The sequence below is a fragment of the Sylvia atricapilla genome, chromosome Z, assembly GCF_009819655.1.
Source record: "Sylvia atricapilla isolate bSylAtr1 chromosome Z, bSylAtr1.pri, whole genome shotgun sequence".
NCBI lineage: Eukaryota > Metazoa > Chordata > Aves > Passeriformes > Sylviidae > Sylvia > Sylvia atricapilla.
The window spans coordinates 37822476-37839989 of record NC_089174.1 but is presented as its reverse complement, the minus strand read 5'-3'; the positions used below and the strand labels follow the sequence as shown (position 1 = coordinate 37839989).

At 38.8% G+C, this 17514-nt stretch overlaps 1 protein-coding gene across 2 annotated transcripts; it reads left to right on the top strand.

Moving 5' to 3' along the window:
- Positions 1–11760: 11760 nt before the first annotated feature.
- On the top strand, positions 11761–16292 carry LOC136373526 (cryptic protein-like). Of its 2 annotated transcripts, XM_066338436.1 has the most exons (6): positions 11762–12219; positions 12387–12436; positions 12550–12726; positions 13571–13685; positions 13797–13906; positions 15768–16292. In XM_066338436.1, exons 1-6 carry the CDS (start codon positions 12107–12109, stop codon positions 15878–15880), a joined length of 678 nt encoding a protein of 225 aa, XP_066194533.1. In that variant the 5' UTR covers positions 11762–12106; the 3' UTR covers positions 15881–16292. The 2 variants fall into 2 exon arrangements, with proteins under 2 accessions (XP_066194532.1, XP_066194533.1); XM_066338435.1 differs by lacking the exon at positions 15768–16292 and having other exon boundaries at positions 11761–12219; positions 13797–14182.
- The last annotated feature ends 1222 nt before the right edge of the window (positions 16293–17514 follow it).

Sequence of the window (17514 nt, the reverse complement as noted above, 5' to 3'; positions counted from 1 at the left end):
CAACTTTTGTCAATCTGCCTCACTCTTTTCGTTAAAAACTTCACAGAAAGTCACTCTCTACAAGATGTGAAGTTGAGCAGAAACCAGGAAGTTCTTGCTCACTGGTCTCTGGCTTGGAGTCTTTTTGTGCTCAGACTGATCACACACAGGCAACTTAAAACTCACACTGAATCCCTCCTGTTCCAAGATAACATCACACCAGCAAACCTGGCTTCCCAGAACTGCACCAAAGCATGGTGGAATCCTGTGGCAAAAGCAAGCCTGCAGCATTAATGCCACACCCACTGGCTTTGCCTTCTGTAGTCTGAGCATCAAGCATCTCTCACCTAAAACAAAGTAACTATATCTAGTGTATGTAGTAGCATAGCATACAGACTTCAGGTTTCGTCATCTTGGAATATATATTAATTGCCCTTTTCTTTCTATGCATCACTGAAGTAATCCAGTACTCCCTGTGATTTATCTCTTCAATTTTTTTCCCTTTTAAGTGTAATTTCTTCATTAGACAACACTTTTTGTCTAATATTGTCACCCAGTATTAGGAGTTGCTAGACTGAGACATCCTGAAATGGCAACTAATGCACAGGGAGGCTTTTCACAGCTGGAGGAGGAGGAAGATATTCAGCCTTTAAAGGGAACCTTGTAAAACCAAATTTCCCAAAATACTTTTTGAGTATGCTTGGCATTCTGTCTTGTTACCATAAATACATATATAAGTGTCTTGTTAGCAGGAATGTGACAAAGTGGACATAAGGGAACAGAAGTGGCATGGCTCATTGAAAGAGCTGTTTCGTGTAAAATGAGATATTGTTCTGGTCCTTTGATCTGCAGAAGGTTGCAGATGCTCTCCCAAAGCTTCTAATGCTGCAAAACTCTCAGTCACTAATGAAGAGCTAGATTGACTCTGTACAGAGTCACTCAGTGAACTTCTGAGACTTTCTGCTGATCCCTGCTTGGCTGTGCTCTTCTGCACAGCCTGAAAAGCAGCAAGCACAGGCATTCACCCACATCTGCATTCCCATGCACAAGCCTGTGAGGGATACACACCACTACACCAAAATGTTCACCCTGGGGCAAGTTTGGTGGAGAGAGAATAGAGACAACTCAGTCCAAGAGAAAGGAAAACAAGACTGAAGATCAAGAACTGGGATCAGCAAGTAGATCATTATTTTGAAAAGTAGCTATTTATTTCCCTTATTCTCCCATGTTAACTTGCAACCGTGATGCTAGGTGTTGCACTGAGAACCTAGTGATCTTCAAGTACTTATAGAGCAGAGACTTTCTTACTTGTCAACAGTTGGCTGCATCTATTCTAACAGGATCCTAGATAATGACAAGGCCCCGGCTGACAGCAGCCAAACTGAGAAATGGTAATGCCCAGCAGAAACACAAAATGCAAAAATTATATTGACTGGTGAGAGGTTGACCTAAGGACATCCTGATAAATGTCTTAAATACCAAACAGTCTGCCAGAACAGTCAGTGTAGGTAGGCGTTAAAAAAAGTGAAACAACTCACTTCGATACTTAGTGTGTGTAGGAAAGACACGCACTAACCTCCAATCCTAACACAGGGCCAAAGAAGAGGAATGGCCTATCTTTGTGATTCAAACACCTCCCTGAAAACTCCAGCCAGTCCCTAAATAGTTAACATAGCAATGTGGCTTCATCTCAGCAGACATCTGTGTACTCAGCTGTAGCATTTTTAGGGAAAACACAAGCCTAACTGGAGAGAGCTCTCTCAGAACAAAATGACTGTGAAGACAAGACACATAAAAATTATCATGATGTAATCACTCGAGGTCAGGCATGCATATATGGGCATTGGATCAGACCATTATGTGGATGCTAAAATGACCCAGAAAGCAGTGCTAGACTAAATATTCACTAATGTAGCTCTGCATCTAATTTGCTAATTCTCTTGCCAGATGTTTTGCAGTAGTTTATAGAAGGCAGCCATAATTTTGACAACAGCACATTAGACACATGTATGCAAGTACAGATTTTTTCACTGTGGGATTGGTGGGCAGGGGTGCTTCAGTGAGATTAGCTCCAGCTAATACAACATTTCCATATATCAGATGGTGTATCATGATGATATGATTCCTTCATCTGCATCAGGGATTGTGTTTCTCTCCCAAGAGTGCTTGTGAGCACAATCTGTTCCACTGAATTGATTTAATCTATTACAAATACACACATAACCAGAGAAAAGACCAAGGAAGAGATTTTATATCACTAGATAAGCATCAGCACAATTTACTAAGAAAAGAAAGCATTTTTGTCTTGTCAATTTTTATGTGTAGAAATGAAGGACAATTTTCTAAATGATGAACTGGCAACAGCCTCCTAGAAATCTTCCTGTATCTCTATAAATACAGGAAGATTTAACAGAGAAAACTGTAGATTTTAACTTAAAAAGGAAATTCATAACTGTTCCCAGAGCAACCATTATGCAACAGTGGAAATGAATTAAGCCAGACCAAGTTTCACCATAAATGTTAAACACACACTCAACTCTGTATACACACACACATCTGTAAAGTCATCCCAAATTTACAGATATTTTATTGCTGTCATTGCCTTAGATAAAGTTTATTGCTCACTAGAATTCCCCAGCTATTTATTTTTCATTTTTAGATACACAAAACTACATTATCAAAATACACACACACTGAGTTCTCATTTCAGGACTCTATGTCTTTTGGAGATTCAGGACACTGTGGTAATCTATTAAACTGACTCAATTTTTTATATTTTTCTTTTAATCCTAAAGGTGGTTAAGATGAACACTACTGAAAAATTACCATATTTCCAGTAGTTCTGTTTTCTCTTTCAGTCATTCAGGTGTGCCATAGTCAAACTGAGCACATGAATGAAGAATTCCCTTAAATATGGTCATGTCAATTCAAATTTTTTATGATGCTGTCCTCTATGCTTGATATGTAAAAGGACCAAATTTAAATTAAGTAATTGGAAATTTTAATCTTTACTCTGCTGTGAATGATAACCATATTGATCTATCAGGACAGCTGAGGAGACAGGGTTTATGAGAGAAGTCAGAGAGCTCATAAAAATCAGCTTTTCTGGGAGAAAAAAATTTGCACTAAGTAAGGTGTATATCACAGTATGAAACTGCAGCAGGCATCCTGTCTTGTGCCTTTCATAGTGCTCTTCATTAAGAACAGTTGTGTTCCAGAAAAAACTTCCCTTAATTTACCATTCCTGGGTTAAAGAAATACCTCATCAGAATATTTAATGTTACAGCAATCACATCATTAACATAACTGCTCACAATATACCAGTGTTAGGTGACTCAGATTTTTCTACCCTACAGTGTTCAGGGAATCATATTAACAATGTTCATACCAAAACCACTGGCTTCTGTGGTAGAGTGACTGCCTACAAAATGCCAATGTTATGTTCCTAACCCGAAGAGTACCTAGAAAATTGGGTTTTCACAATTCATCTATCCGTTCTCAACCAACAAATGCCATCAGGCAGTTTGTCATAATTAGTTATGTTACTCATAGCTGTTTCCTCTCACCATATAGCTTGAAGAACAGGAGTAAGTTTTACTATTTGTGTTTAGTAACAGATTATGGAACTACACCATTTACTTTTTTTAAAAATCAGTAATTACTCTCCCCAAACCAAAAAGGAAAAGTGATGCCAGAAGACCAACCCTCAAATCAACAGTATGTTGAGATGTGCTCCGTACTTAAGAGCATGACTCTGAGCAGATCCCACCTTTGCATTTGCTTTCTCCCACATTCATCCTGCTGTCAGCATAGAGCCCTCTAGCATGCTGGAGTCAACCATTGCTGAAAGAGAGAGAGGTTTCCTTCTGGAGCTCCATGTATAATCTAATTCCTTAAAATAATCCTTGTATTCCAGATTTCACTCATGGGGTTTATAGCTTTTTCTTTACCATGGGACTTTTTTGTACTCAGAAACAGTTCACAGACTGTGCCTAATAGCCACAAGCCTAGAAACTTTGCAAATTGCACTTTGAGACAGCAACCCATTCTGAATGCCTGGATGAAGATATTAAAATTTGGTTTTGCAGCTTTTTCCAAACGTTATGTATGTACTGTCTGCTGCACAAGAATGGTTTTTAGAGATGTTGACCTCCACAGCTCCAGCTCAATTCCTGCAGTTCCCCAGCTACTTTGGAGCTGAAATGAAGCCATTGTAGTGGCAGAAGTTCAGCTTCAACACACACCTTTCACTCCAAGCATAAGCCATCTGCAAACAGTGTCACATGGAGCACATTTTGGATTGCTGGGCCAAGGCCAAGCTGGAGCCCAGGGCTGGCACAAAGGACAGGATCACTCAAGTGTAGCAAGAGACTGGAGACAAAAGGAAGGGCTGGCCTGCTGACAGCACTACAGATTATGATGCAGTGGTTGTTTCTATTTAAATTGACACTAACATTTAGGTGCTATTACCATAGATTAAAATAATTGCTGAGTCTCTCTTTTTTTGCCTGCTAGCTCTGGTTACAAGGGCTTACAAGGACAAGGCTAAGTCCAGGAAGTGTCACACTTGTTCCTTACACATATCACATCAGCAATAGCCATTTATGCAAGGTGGCTTTGGTATATATGCAATCTATACAATCTGTTTTTTACTTTGGATTTGAATTCAAGTAAGAGGGAAAAAGAAGGATGAAGCAAAGCACTGAGGACTTTTTAGGATAATCTGATAGGTCATCACACCTGAAAAGACATCCCACCTACCTCCTTCCTTCAATGTCTAGGTCTCAGTCACAAATTCCTTCACTCCCTCTTTCCTCACTGGACTTCTTGCTGAGATGCTTCAGTTCATAAGCCAGAAAACTGGCTTAGGAAAAAAAAAAAAAAAAAAAAAAAAAAAAAAAAAAAAAAAAAAACCACACCCCAGATAGGTTTATTCCAGGTAAGCAAATTGATTCATTTCCATAAGATCCCAAAATTCCACTAGTGCCAATGCAAATCTTAGTATATGCTTGACTTGGGAATTAGCTGTCTAACTTTGTTTCAGCTTTTATGTGTAGCTTCATCTTAGAAAAATGCCAGCTTACTTGGCTAGCTTAAAGATCAAATGCAGGATCTATGCAGGGATTTCCATTCATGGCTTCCTGGGGTATGCATCTCCATCCTCGAATTAGGTGTAGTATCGCCACCTCCTCAGGGATTCCTTCAAGGCTGCTATGAAATTCATAGTTTGTATCTTGCCACATAAACCCAGAAAGCTTTCTGGGGTCATATCCTACTGCAGCACTGCTAACAGCAGGCTAAGCCATACAGAAATACTTCCAAATGAAAACAGTGGGGTAAAACTGACATATTCAGCCTTCAAATTCTTTCTGTCTTTACTGCTAGGGTAAATCACTTCACTGGGTAAAAATTTCACTCTTGTTTCAGCTGACAGCTCCAAACAAGAGTGCAGACCCAGCTCAAATATACCATTAAACTTAAGCAATTATATTTTGTCTATGGTAAAGATAGATTTTCAGGTAATTTTGCAAAAGAAATAAAGCCTAAGTGCATGATTGCACTAATACTGTATCCCCACATAGCCCCAGAACAAGATACTACAAGACTTGCAAGTAGTCTTACAAGACAGAAATAGCCCATTCTTAAACTGAAAATTTGAGACAACTTACTGAATGGTTGACAAGACAGAGATACACACCAGACAGCATATGGAAGAGAAGTGTACTCAGCCAGAAATTAGAGCACAACATTATTAATTCAACAAGGAAAACTTCCTGTCTCTCTGCAGAACCTGTGATGGTTAAAAGCATCATCTCATAAACTTTAAAATAAATAATTGTGCAAAATTTCTTTTCCCTCAGTACTTAGTTTTCTTCAATAAAATGCTAAAACTTTTACTTGATAAAGAAGAAGAAGCAAAAAAGTCACAGTCTCCAAGTATCTTGGTGTTGGTTTTTATTCACTTACCAAAGAACTTTTCCCTCAGAGGAGGACAACCTGGATCTTTTAATCACTTCCCATGGGTACTGGCAAACTTCCTTTTTTAAAAAAAACTCCCTACTCAAAAGACATGAACTACATTTATTTTCATTATAAAATCTTTACAAAATCATATTGTATTTTGTTAATGATTAACCACTGGACTCAAAGGAAATAAAAGCAACATAATACCCTTAGACTTGATTTATTTTAAAGTTAGTATCAATCTGTGGCATTGCATTACATCTTTGTCTGACATCTGCATAAGGTTCCCTTTCCAAGGGAGAGCTGTAGACATTTCCTTTCATCTGGTAATATTGCTTCCTTTTCATTTGTGTTAAACTTCATGCATATGTTGTCAGAGAGATGTGGGATGACTGCTCTACTCCTCTGTACATAACGTTACTAGGATGAGAGCATTGAAGGCAGCATGGTATCAGTGGATATTACCTATGGTTTATTACCTAGAGAAATGAAGAACAATTTAAATATAGGAACTGAAATCTATTTACATATTCAATAGTCAATTAAAGCTGCTATAAATCAACTTGGCTACAGAAAAGGGCTGTTTGTCAGACAGCCATGTCTGCTTCTCCCTGCCTTCTGTTTCTGCCAGTCCTAGTGTTCATCTGGCAAATCACATCAGGGAACAAATCCAGCATAAAACTAATTTTTTTTTTCTCCAAAGCTGAGTTTTCATTCAGATAAACTCCCCTCTTCAGCTCATTCATGGCTGCACAAACAGCAGTGACGGCATGAGGGAGGCAGTACAAACAACCCATGGTGTAAGACAAAGCGGGACTCATGCTTTTAGCAGCAGCAGCCCTTTATCCTGCTTAAGTTCATCATGGACCTGTGGCACTAGTTAAGGGGTGTCAGTCACAATATGGATTATCTAACTTTCCTGCACATTACTTTCTCAAGTCAATTAGTGGCCAATTCCAACTAAGCCAATATAGGCCATTCTTAACATGGAGTGAGAAAAGCTGTTTGGAAAATTTATACTGTTCATTCACATTGTGAATGCATACACAGAAATGCAGAGGCAACAGCAGCAAGCTCTAGATGATCATATAAGAAATTCCTGACAGTAATAAGAGCTGGTCTGACCACCCTCTGCTGAGAAAGTTCTGTGATACTGTACGAATCATTCAGTCCAACTGTGTTGAAGTTTTATATAGCCTTTAGAAAGAAAAAAATTTAGGTAGATATCAAAAGCCTTAGTAGCACACCAAAGTTCATAAAAAATAAACAAATAATTTTTAGGCTGGATAGTATTAGGTCTTTCTATCCACTATTCCAAACATTTAATGAGTTAAACACACTCTGAAACATCCCAGTCTAGATTGTGCAGGGTCTGCCCTTTCCTCAGAGAACTGTAAGTCACCCTGACTGAGAGTTTTCTTTACAAAAGTCTATAACTGCAAGATTTCAATAAATGTTCACAGAGTCTAATTGTTTCTCATTATTTTCCATAATATTATGCATAGCTGATTTAACATTGCCCAGTGTGGTTAGAGATCTAGTCCTAACCCGAAGCTGGAATTTTGGAATCCAAATATTTCTGGTCAGCAGATATTTTGGCTGCACTGATCAGAGTTGAGCAAACCCTGTGAACATTTTCAAAGTGCTCCCAGAAGAGCAGAAACACTCACATTTTCTTCATGCTTGCTTCTGATTTTTCCAGTGCTACCTCCAGTCTTTAGGCATCTATTTATCCTGAAGTTTTCAGAAATACAGAGTATCTACAGAATAATACAGTCCGTACGACACACTAATATACCAAAACCTAGCATGTATTAACCACACTTCAGCTCTCAGGGTAGCGGTTCACTTGGATTTTGGGAGAGTGCCAGGAGACGCAGGCCACACACTTCTGGCTCCTGGCATGAGCACAAGAGGAATTTTGTGCATCAATAAAGTAGCACCACATTTTCCTACCACACTTACCCATACAGGCAATCTGATCTGTTGTCAGAACTAACTGTGCTGAACACCCCTAATTAATGGTTAGCCATCTCCTGTGTATGCAAGATTTGACTGAAATGCTCAGGACCCACGCTTTGCTTGGCTCCACTCTTATCTTACTTGAAGCTGATAAAAGGAGTGTGTCTACCCTTACTGCTGTTCCTCACAAAGCCCAGAGCAGAAGCAATCATTCTCTGGCAGATTCTGTCAACAACAAACAGCACCACTTTTGTGCAGTGTCACACCAATCTCACCTCTGGTGCAGGCAGGCAACAGCAGCATCTCAGCAGTTTTCTCTCTCCTCGTTCTTATGCCTGCCTGGATGGTGAGGCTATAGGGAGAAGGAAGAAACAAGGTATCAAAAGCAAGAAATTTACTGACTGCTTTACAGTTCTCTCCGGTTGTTAGCTCTTACAGTTACAGGGATGGTTTCTGATCTTAAGCAAATGGCACAGGGTGTGAAAATTGATCAATATTTCTTCACCGGCAGCTGCATTTTGAATGTTACCTCTAGTATAAAGCTGGGAAATTGGTTCTCAAAATCTCTCCAGGAGAACTAATTTGACATTGCATTTTAATTTAAAAAAAAAAAAAAAAAAAAAAAAAAAAAAAAAAAAAAAAAAAAAAAAAAAAAAAAAAAAAACACCCACCAACTATATGATGTTCCAGTGTTTACTTATCCCTGTTCATGTTTTTTCTGCCTTTCATCTATGGAAAGGGAAAACAAGAAGCTAAATAGTAAATTACAGCATTTAAGCATCTGAATATTGTAACTTAAAGTGATACTACCAGTTAGACCTAACTGAAAGTTAATTTTTTTTCCTAATGTACTAGCAAAGAAACTCTAGAGCAAGATCTTTTTAAGGTCAAAATACTAGAACCATTGTCCAGTTAGAGAAGTCAAACAAAAACAGAACTTGTTCTAATTGTATTTTTCAAAAGTAAACATTTTCAGATGTGGATAATACATACATTTTCTGAATACACGTAAAAATGACATCTCTTTTATTTGTGTGAAACACGACTATTTATAGTCCTAATTCAGAACAGTATCTGTTGATATGACAGTACTTTAAAATATGATAGGTTTTAAGCAAGCACCTAAACTTTAATATGTTTAGTTTAGAAGTCCTTGTCAATCACAGCAGGTAAAGGCAGACAGCATAATGGTGGGATTAATATGTCAAAGTTGCTGCTATTTAAGATAGGAAAACCAAAATCCCCTCCTGAATTAACATGATGTGATTTTTAGCATAACATTCTTTTTGTGAAACATCTTACCCACGGTGTTAGGGTAAAAGTCCTGGTGCTGATTTAGCTGAATTGCACTCAAATGTACATCATAGACTCCCAATTCTAAAAGGCATGGTACTTCAACTCAAGTCTGGAACAAGACCATAGCTCCATCTAAATAATAATAGTAACAAACATGAAGCACACCACGAAAAAAGATGCCATGGAGCTAAAGGGTTAGACTTTATCTGCAAGTAAATGGTTGAGCTTAGAAAAATTTGAGCCAATAAGTGTAGATTACTGGAAACGCCTTATCCCCTGAGATTGGTGTAGCCCTGCAGAGCACTCCCTGTAAACATTCCCTGCAGAAACAGCCATTTAAAATCTTCAGCAATGCTCTTCTGTCCTCTTGTTGAAAACCAGTGTACCCACAGGACACATGAAAGAGGGTGTCATCATAGAATGTGCTGGAGCTGGAAGGACCCCAAAGATCGTTGAGTTCCAAACCTCCTTTCATAGTCAGGGGCATCTTCCACTGGATCATGTTGCTAAGGGCCTCATCCAGCCTATCCTTGAACACCACCAGGGATAGGTAACCCACAACTTCTCTACGCAATCTATACCTGTGCCTCTGCACCCCCACAGTAAAGAATGTCTTCCTAATAGCTAATCTAAGCCTTCCCTTTTTCAGTTTGTACTTTGTCCTGTCCCTATGTCACCATATAAAAAGGTCCTCACCCTCCTTTTCACAAGTTACCTTAAGGTACTTGAAGATCACAATAAGGTCTTCCCAGAGCCTTCTCCTCTCTAGGCTGAACTGCCTCAAATCTCTCTGCCTGTCTTCATAGGAGAGGTGCTTGATCCCTTGGAAAATGCTGTGGCTTCTTAGGAGTTATTCTAACAGGTCAACATCCCTCCTGTGCTGGGGATCTCAGAGCTGGATGCAGTGTTCCGGGTGGGGTCTCAGAAGGTCAGAGCAGAACCTGTTGTACACACATCTGATGCAACTCAGGACACATTTGGCTTTCTGGTATGCAAGTACACCATGTTGGATCATGTCCAGCTTTTATCTTCTGAAATCTCCAGCTCCACAAGGATGCTCTCAATAAGTTTTCTCCCAGTTTGTGCTCATGTCTGGGAGTGCCCCAGCCCACGTGCAGCACCTTGCACATGGACTTACTGAACTTCAAAAGGTTCTCATGGGCCCAATTCTCAGGCTCATCCAGGTGCCTTTGGATGGCATCCCATCCTTCTGCTGTGTCAACTGCACTGCTCAGATTTGTGTCATCTGCAAACTTGCTGAGGGTGCGCTTGACCCCTCTTTCTATGTCACTGAGGCAGACATTGCAAAGCAGTGCTCCCAAAACAGATCCTGAGGGACATCACTCATCACCAGCCTCCACCTCAACACATTGACCATAATACTGGCTGCATCCAGACGGACAACCAATTCCTCATCCATTGAACTGTCCATCCATCAAATCCAGGTGTCTCCAGTTTCGAGATAAAGAGCTTCTGAGTAGCTTGTAGCTCTTGATTGCAGTGCTCCAGTTGTATGACTTCTCCCAGTGTTTCTATGATAGCAATTACACCAGTTTTCTAATTTCACAATAGTTTCCCACTTCTGTTGCTTGTTACTCGTGCTATGTACAGCTGTGTGCCTTCAAAACACTCTCCATCTGCTTTAGTGCCAAGAGGGTGACTTTAATTAGGACACCTATCTTTGTAAACTAAGCCAGCCTTTGTATGAAATTGGATGAGTAGTTATCACAGCTTCCAAACCATTAGCTCAAGCAGGGCAAATCCAACAAGTGACAGTCACCGGGACGTACAAACAAGGGATAATAGTTTATTCAATGCAGCCATTTCTTCAGTGAAGGTCTGACCCATAATTCTGATATGAGCTTGTATCTAGCCAGGGTGAAATATGTCCAAGCTTGGTTTGCAGTGACACAGAAAACATCCCTCTTCTACATGCCCCTCCAAAACAAAACCAGTTGTATTGCTGCAGTTTCCTGCTACAACTTAAGTAGAGGCCACATACACTCAATGGTACAAAATGTGGGACTGTGATGAGAAAAGCCTGCCCAGAACTGCTTTTTTAGCACTGGCCAAATACAGGTTTTTTTGCTGATGATACTGAGCCATAGCAAAGCCATGTGGGTGGTCCTAGCCCATTTCAGTACACTCCATAAATTATATCTAGTTATCTGCTGATAGTGCATAAACTCAGACCAGGAATATATATGAATGGGCCTAATTTTACTAACAGTAAAAATTTTCAGAAATTTTCAGTACCTTTCCGAAGGTTATTAACAGCTCTGGTGAGACAGTAATCCTCCCTCAAAGACCTTACACTGTTTTTTGCAGTATTTTTAGTAGAAATCTCTAAAACAGGTTTTAAGAACGTCTGCTGCAAAGTAGTACAATCTCATAGAGCAGATCCCTGGTGAAAAACGCCAGCAGAGACAAGGCATGTAGAGACAAGGCATGAGGCTTTTCAACCTTCACTATATATACCTGCTCCAGTTTATGATATGCCTATTGCAGTTCTGTAGAACGTTTGTTTGTTTGTTTGTTTGCTCTCTTGTTTGCTTGTTTGTTTGTTTTTCCTATACAGTATATGGTGGTACAAAGTCTTTTGTCTTGAGAAATAAAGACATTGGACCCGAGATCTTCCTGCCTCGGGCTTTTTTGTAGTGCTCGTGGGCCCTTTAGTCTCCCCCCAAGGAGTAGGTGCCCCCACCTTGCTCCACCCTTCAGCGGAGCATGTAAATCGGGGGCTGGCCCGGGAGTCCCAGCCCGCAGGGGTGTTCCTGGCGCCCGGCGTGGGCTTAGACAGGGCTGAGCTGGCCACTGAGCCCTGCTGTGAGCTGGACAGCCAGAGGAAAGTTTCGTCAGTCCCGCTGTCCCTTGCCATCGGTGCCGACGGCGTGAGGACTGCCGCATGCAACAGCCTGGAGTAAAGGGCTCTGGACCTGCTCGTCTGCTCAAGTCCCCCCCGGAGCACCTCACGGCTACTTCAGGCTACAAGAAAATGTACTGGGGATATCATGTTAAGTAAGTTCGCTTGAGATGACGGGGAACCTTCTCTAGCCAGGGATGCTTATTCTTTTTAAAGGTTCACACACTCACCATTCGTTTTAGCGTTTGTGTCTTACTAGCACAAATGAATTTCTGGTTTGATTTTTTTCTCTTTTTTATTATTTTTCTTTATTTTTTGCCAGAATTCTTTTCACTGTGACTCTGGTCTGGCAGGCTGTTCATTTAGAGAAAGGTAAGGGAAACTTCATGTTTCTCCCCTTCCCGCTGTGTTTTCCTTCCACATTTACAGTGTGCATTTCTTCATTACAAGCTACAAAACTTTACATATTTGCACTTCTTGTCAAGGGCCTGAAAGAGAAAAACGCAACGAAGATGTGAAAAGTCTCAATGCCACTGCACAAAAGCAGCAGCCCAAGAACGAAGGGACCTTTGTATATGCGCTCAGTGACATGAATCAGAGCTATGAAAGTAGAAAGCAACAGACTTCCAGGTCATTCGTACCTTTCACTGGAATTACAGAGAGTAGGTAACATTATTTTTGTAAGCAATGACATAAAATTACTTTTAAAAAATATAATAATAATATATAATAACGTTTTAACTGTTGTCCTGGAAGATTCCAGCCTGTTGGTTTTCTGTGGCCACCCATTAAAAATTATATCCATGGCCACTTAGTAAATGGTGATAAAAAATTTAACGTAGAATTGAATATCTCTCATTTGCAAAATGCGTTAAGGAAAAACAAGAAAGCACAGTAAGAATGAAGAAGTGTTAGGCCCTTTGTGTTTACAAAAGTATCGGTGAAATTTTGTAACATTCTGTTAATTTTTTAAAATTCATGCTATTTTATGACCATAAAAATGTTAATTTTATTTAAAAAAGAGGATTAAGCTGCCTGAAGGCAGGGGGGAAAATGATTCTGTTTTCTGCCATATATATAAAATTTTAGATCGATGCTCAATCCCAAGACTCTGAGAAAGGTCAACTTCCCAGTAACAAAACTTTATGCAAAAATAAGCATCACTTCCCAGTAAAAATGCCCTATTTCTTAGTGTGATTGAAACCTGCATCTATCAAAGTGAAATATTTCACTCAAACACGTGCTGCTGCTCTAAAATTTGCCAGTCGTTTCTTCTTCACCATCCTTTAATCCCTAGTAGCTTGTTTCTAATCCTTGACTAAACAAACTGGGTTTAGCTGAACAAACACTCCTAACAGGTATATAATTTTATTGTCTCTAGAGACAATAAAACTAGATATCCTTAAGAGACTTTGGGAACTGGAGAGACCTGAGAGAACAAGTGAGGAAAAGGTGAGGTTCAGAGTCCCTGAGACCCTTGTCAACCTCTGTAATACTGTCTTGCAGGTAAAAAACTGAACAGACACTGCTGCCAGAATGGAGGGACTTGTATCCTGGGGACATTCTGTGCCTGCCTAAAGCACTTCACTGGCAGATACTGTGAACATGATAAGCGAAAAAGGTAAAAAAAAACCCAGACCAAAATGAGAAGAAATTTGTGTGTGGTATTCTGGATGGTTATGTATTGTGGTGGGCTCAGGGATGTGCCAAATGTCTCCCTTGTCGTTGACAGCAACTGCGGCAGCATTGCCCACGGCGTCTGGGTGCTGAAGGACTGTTTGCTCTGTCGGTGTGGCTATGGCACGCTGCACTGTCTCTCAGACATGTTGCACAGTAACTGTGGTAAGAAATTATATTACATCAAGCATTTTTATCCCATGGGTGACAAAATTGCCTTCGCAGTGGAGGGATATTTGGAGTTTGCTGTATGTGCACTAGCTGGACTTGTACAGAGGGCTGCTTTGCTTCAGAGAATGCATTAGTGAGACAGTAAAAAACACTGCTCTTGACTGAATAGTACATCACATAAGACACTTTAAGATACTCAGAATTCTGTACAGTAGGAAACTTCCCACTGTTCTAGTTGACGATTACAGAGGTTAAATACTTCTCTCTTCTGAAAAAATATGTACATCTGTCCCATTTAAACCAGGACAATTTCTACAACTAAACTGAATCCAAGCACACAAACATGTTTCTTAGATAAAGAGAAAAACCATTAGTGTATACTGGTGTGGTAGAAGTAGAAACTGGTATGTCACTAGAGGAAAAAGTTGTGTCTACTTAACACACAGAATCATCAATCATCATACACACATAAATGACACAAAATGAATCTGAATATTTTTTAAGAACTGTATCTCAATCTCAAGAATACTCTTGTATGAGTTTTAAGACTAAACACACTCCACACAAAAAATTACATAACTATTATCCTGATCAGTTTAAGTAGGGCCATGTACTCTCCTCAGAAACACCATATCATTTTAAGTCAAGTATTTCTATGTCAGCGTGTGAAATTCCCTTAAAAAATGGTTGCATATTTTTGAAAACAGTGTATCAACTACCATACCAATTTAAAGAATTGTTATACTGGTATTATTTTCCATGGAGAACTGACTGATCCAGACTGTTCTCAATACTCTTGAGATCAATAAAAAGGATTTAATAATTTAATTTTCTCTTCAGTGGCAAAATCAGTACAAAATTCTCTTTCCCTTTCCACCCTTAATATCACATTCCCATCTTGTGCTTTCCTTCAGTTATGCCAACATCACTACTTAGCAGGGTAAGAAAACAGCAGACCTAAAGGGTTTCAAGATTCATTTGCACCCCAAGCACTCTCTTGTTTCCTGACCAGATTCCTACCTGAGTAGCAGTGCCTTGAAGCTGTGACTTCTGAGTTGTAGCACCAACTCAGATGCAAATCAAAACATTAGAAAGGTGACATTCCTATCTCTGTAACCCTAGACACAAAAAAAAAAAAAAAAAAAAAAAAAAAAAAAAAAAAAAACCACCCAACCTAGAACCACTTTTCCCTTGAAGTTTTCTGTATTGGGTTATATGTGGTATATGTTATATGTGGTATATGTTATATGTGGTATATGCGGCACACAGCTTGCTCATTGAATTCTTTACATGTTCATCTTTCAATCAGCCCTATTGTTGCTCATTACAGGAGCAAAAGACATAATTGGCCTCCCCATGTTCTGTAAAAGCAGTCTACTGCTTACTACTCTTAAACTCAGCTTAAGAAAGACAATAAGGGTCTCAGTGGAGAATCCTATGAGCAGGGACTCGGTGGCTTTCATGTACTGGAGGGTATGACTTCTCTGTTTTTGCTGAAAGTAAAGCCCCTTGTTGAAGGAAGGGTTAAAAGCTGACATTCAGGCTTGAGTGCTTACCTCTTGTGAAGTTCTTCCTCTTGCTTTTGCTTGGTATTTACTTTTGATTATTCTGAGATTAATGCCTGCAAGAGCTGATAAGTGCTATCAGTTGCTCCTCAAACGATCATTGATGGGACATCTATTTACATCTCTCCCCTGAGAATAGTCCCTTTGATTGGCTTTAACAGCTGATACCTTTAACTTAAGTACCTGTGAGATGTCATAGGACTTTTCAAGTATGTTGAAAATCCTTATGTTTTCAAATTTACGTATTTACTCATTAACCATTTTATTTTCTTGATTTTATTTCTTTTAAGACCTGAAATCCGAAACAGAGGAAGTTATCAGACTGTATTCTACTGGCTTAAGATTGCAGCAAACAGTGTTTTCAGTCACTTGCCTGCTCACCATCCTCCTGGAGTTCTGCTAGGTGGCAGTTGTGAAACTAGACAAGGGGAAACACTCAGGGTTGATATAACCTTCACCATGAATCATACATTTCTTCGATGAGCTACAGAAGACTCCTCTACCTGCATGTTGGAGGCAGATAAAGATGTATTAGTTAATGCTGAAATACCTGGGCTATTATAAATTCAGATTATATGAGTGTGAAGTATTTATTGTTATATTATTATATTAATACTGCTATCAATGTCTGATTCTAACGATTCTTTATTTCCAAAATATTGCTCTTCCAGTGGAAGCAACTGCCCCTAATATTCTATGCCTGAAAGTAAGTTATAGTAATTTCTTTTGTACACAGTACAAGTCTTTTAACAAATAAAAGTGATCTCATTTCTGAAAAATTTATGTTTAACTTTATTTAAACTTGAAAATTTATATCTACCATCTGTCATTGTATTTTATCTTGTAAGAAAAGCACAGGGTAAGAAATTTGTTGACATAAGAAAGGGTTTAAGAGTAGATATCTTTCAAGCCCAAATATAGAGAACTATAAAAGTTACATTATCTTTCAGTTTTTATTCTTATTTATTACAGCAAAATTGTATACATGCACAATCTGCTTGGCAGGAATCATATGCATATGAAGAACACATAAGTGAAGGTTATTTGTCTTTTGGGAGTTTACTTCATATTCTAGAAATATGAGTCTCTTCTTTATTTAATGACAGCAAAGAGCAACTTGGTTCAACTTTTTCTATAGCAAAGTTGTCTTGATTTAGATATAATTTAAAGATTAGTATATTTATGCCATAAAATACAAAATGTTTGAACATGTAAGTGCATTTTAATGCAAATTTATAAAGCAGAAACAAGTTTGTTTTGAAAAAAAAGCAAAACTATACCTAAAATGTATCTTCATCCTTTTAAAGTGGAGATACCACATAGAAACAGTCAGATTCATAATTTTACTGACTAAAAAGACATTACTGATGATTCTTAATTTCTTTTAAAAGTTCAATATATTTAATTCTTAATTTTTTTTTAATTTATTTGGTGCTGTAAATTGAGGCAATCCAATTCTTAAGCAGAAAAAGATGCAATACCGGCAAACGACATAACATAGTGCCTGCCTTTAAATCTGTGACTACTCAGAGTCAGACTTTTACAGGGAGTCATTGTTTAAAAACATATTCATGTTAATTACTACAAGTATTCAGACTACTCCTTTCCAAACTCCACCATTGTGTTGAGAGACAAGGCTTCTCGCTCTTCACATAAGATACACTAGACTAGAATTAGTCCTTTTCCCACTATTTCACACTAATTGGTCTGTACCCATCAGCCTGTGTTTCCACAGACCATCTTAGGATAATTAAATATCAAAGAAAATAGCTGGAGGAAAATAGTTGCGCCTTTATTTAACAGATGCTGAAATTTCAGGAATGTCATTATGCCATTGTGAGGTCATCTTGGCTTGCCATAAAGGATACCTGAGAAGTCTGTAGGCAATACAGTTTGCATTGTGCTTCAAATAGTTTTTACTATTTAAAGAAAAATACATCATATAGTAAAAATACATCTGAACTAATATTTATTTTTTATCCCTGTAGAAAATACACCGAGCCATTAAGGATTGCAATTAATAAAAGAAAAATGTCC

What these genes read in the sequence shown, in the direction of transcription:
- LOC136373526 (XM_066338435.1), top strand. Translation starts at nt 12,107, where the DNA reads ATGCAACAGCCTGGAGTAAAGGGCTCTGGACCTGCTCGTCTGCTCAAG. An exon ending in TACTGGGGATATCATGTTAA is followed by an intron (nt 12,220 to 12,386) that starts GTAAGTTCGCTT and finishes ATTTTTTGCCAG; the next exon opens with AATTCTTTTCACTGTGACTC. An exon ending in GAACATGATAAGCGAAAAAG is followed by an intron (nt 13,686 to 13,796) that starts GTAAAAAAAAAC and finishes TGTCGTTGACAG; the next exon opens with CAACTGCGGCAGCATTGCCC.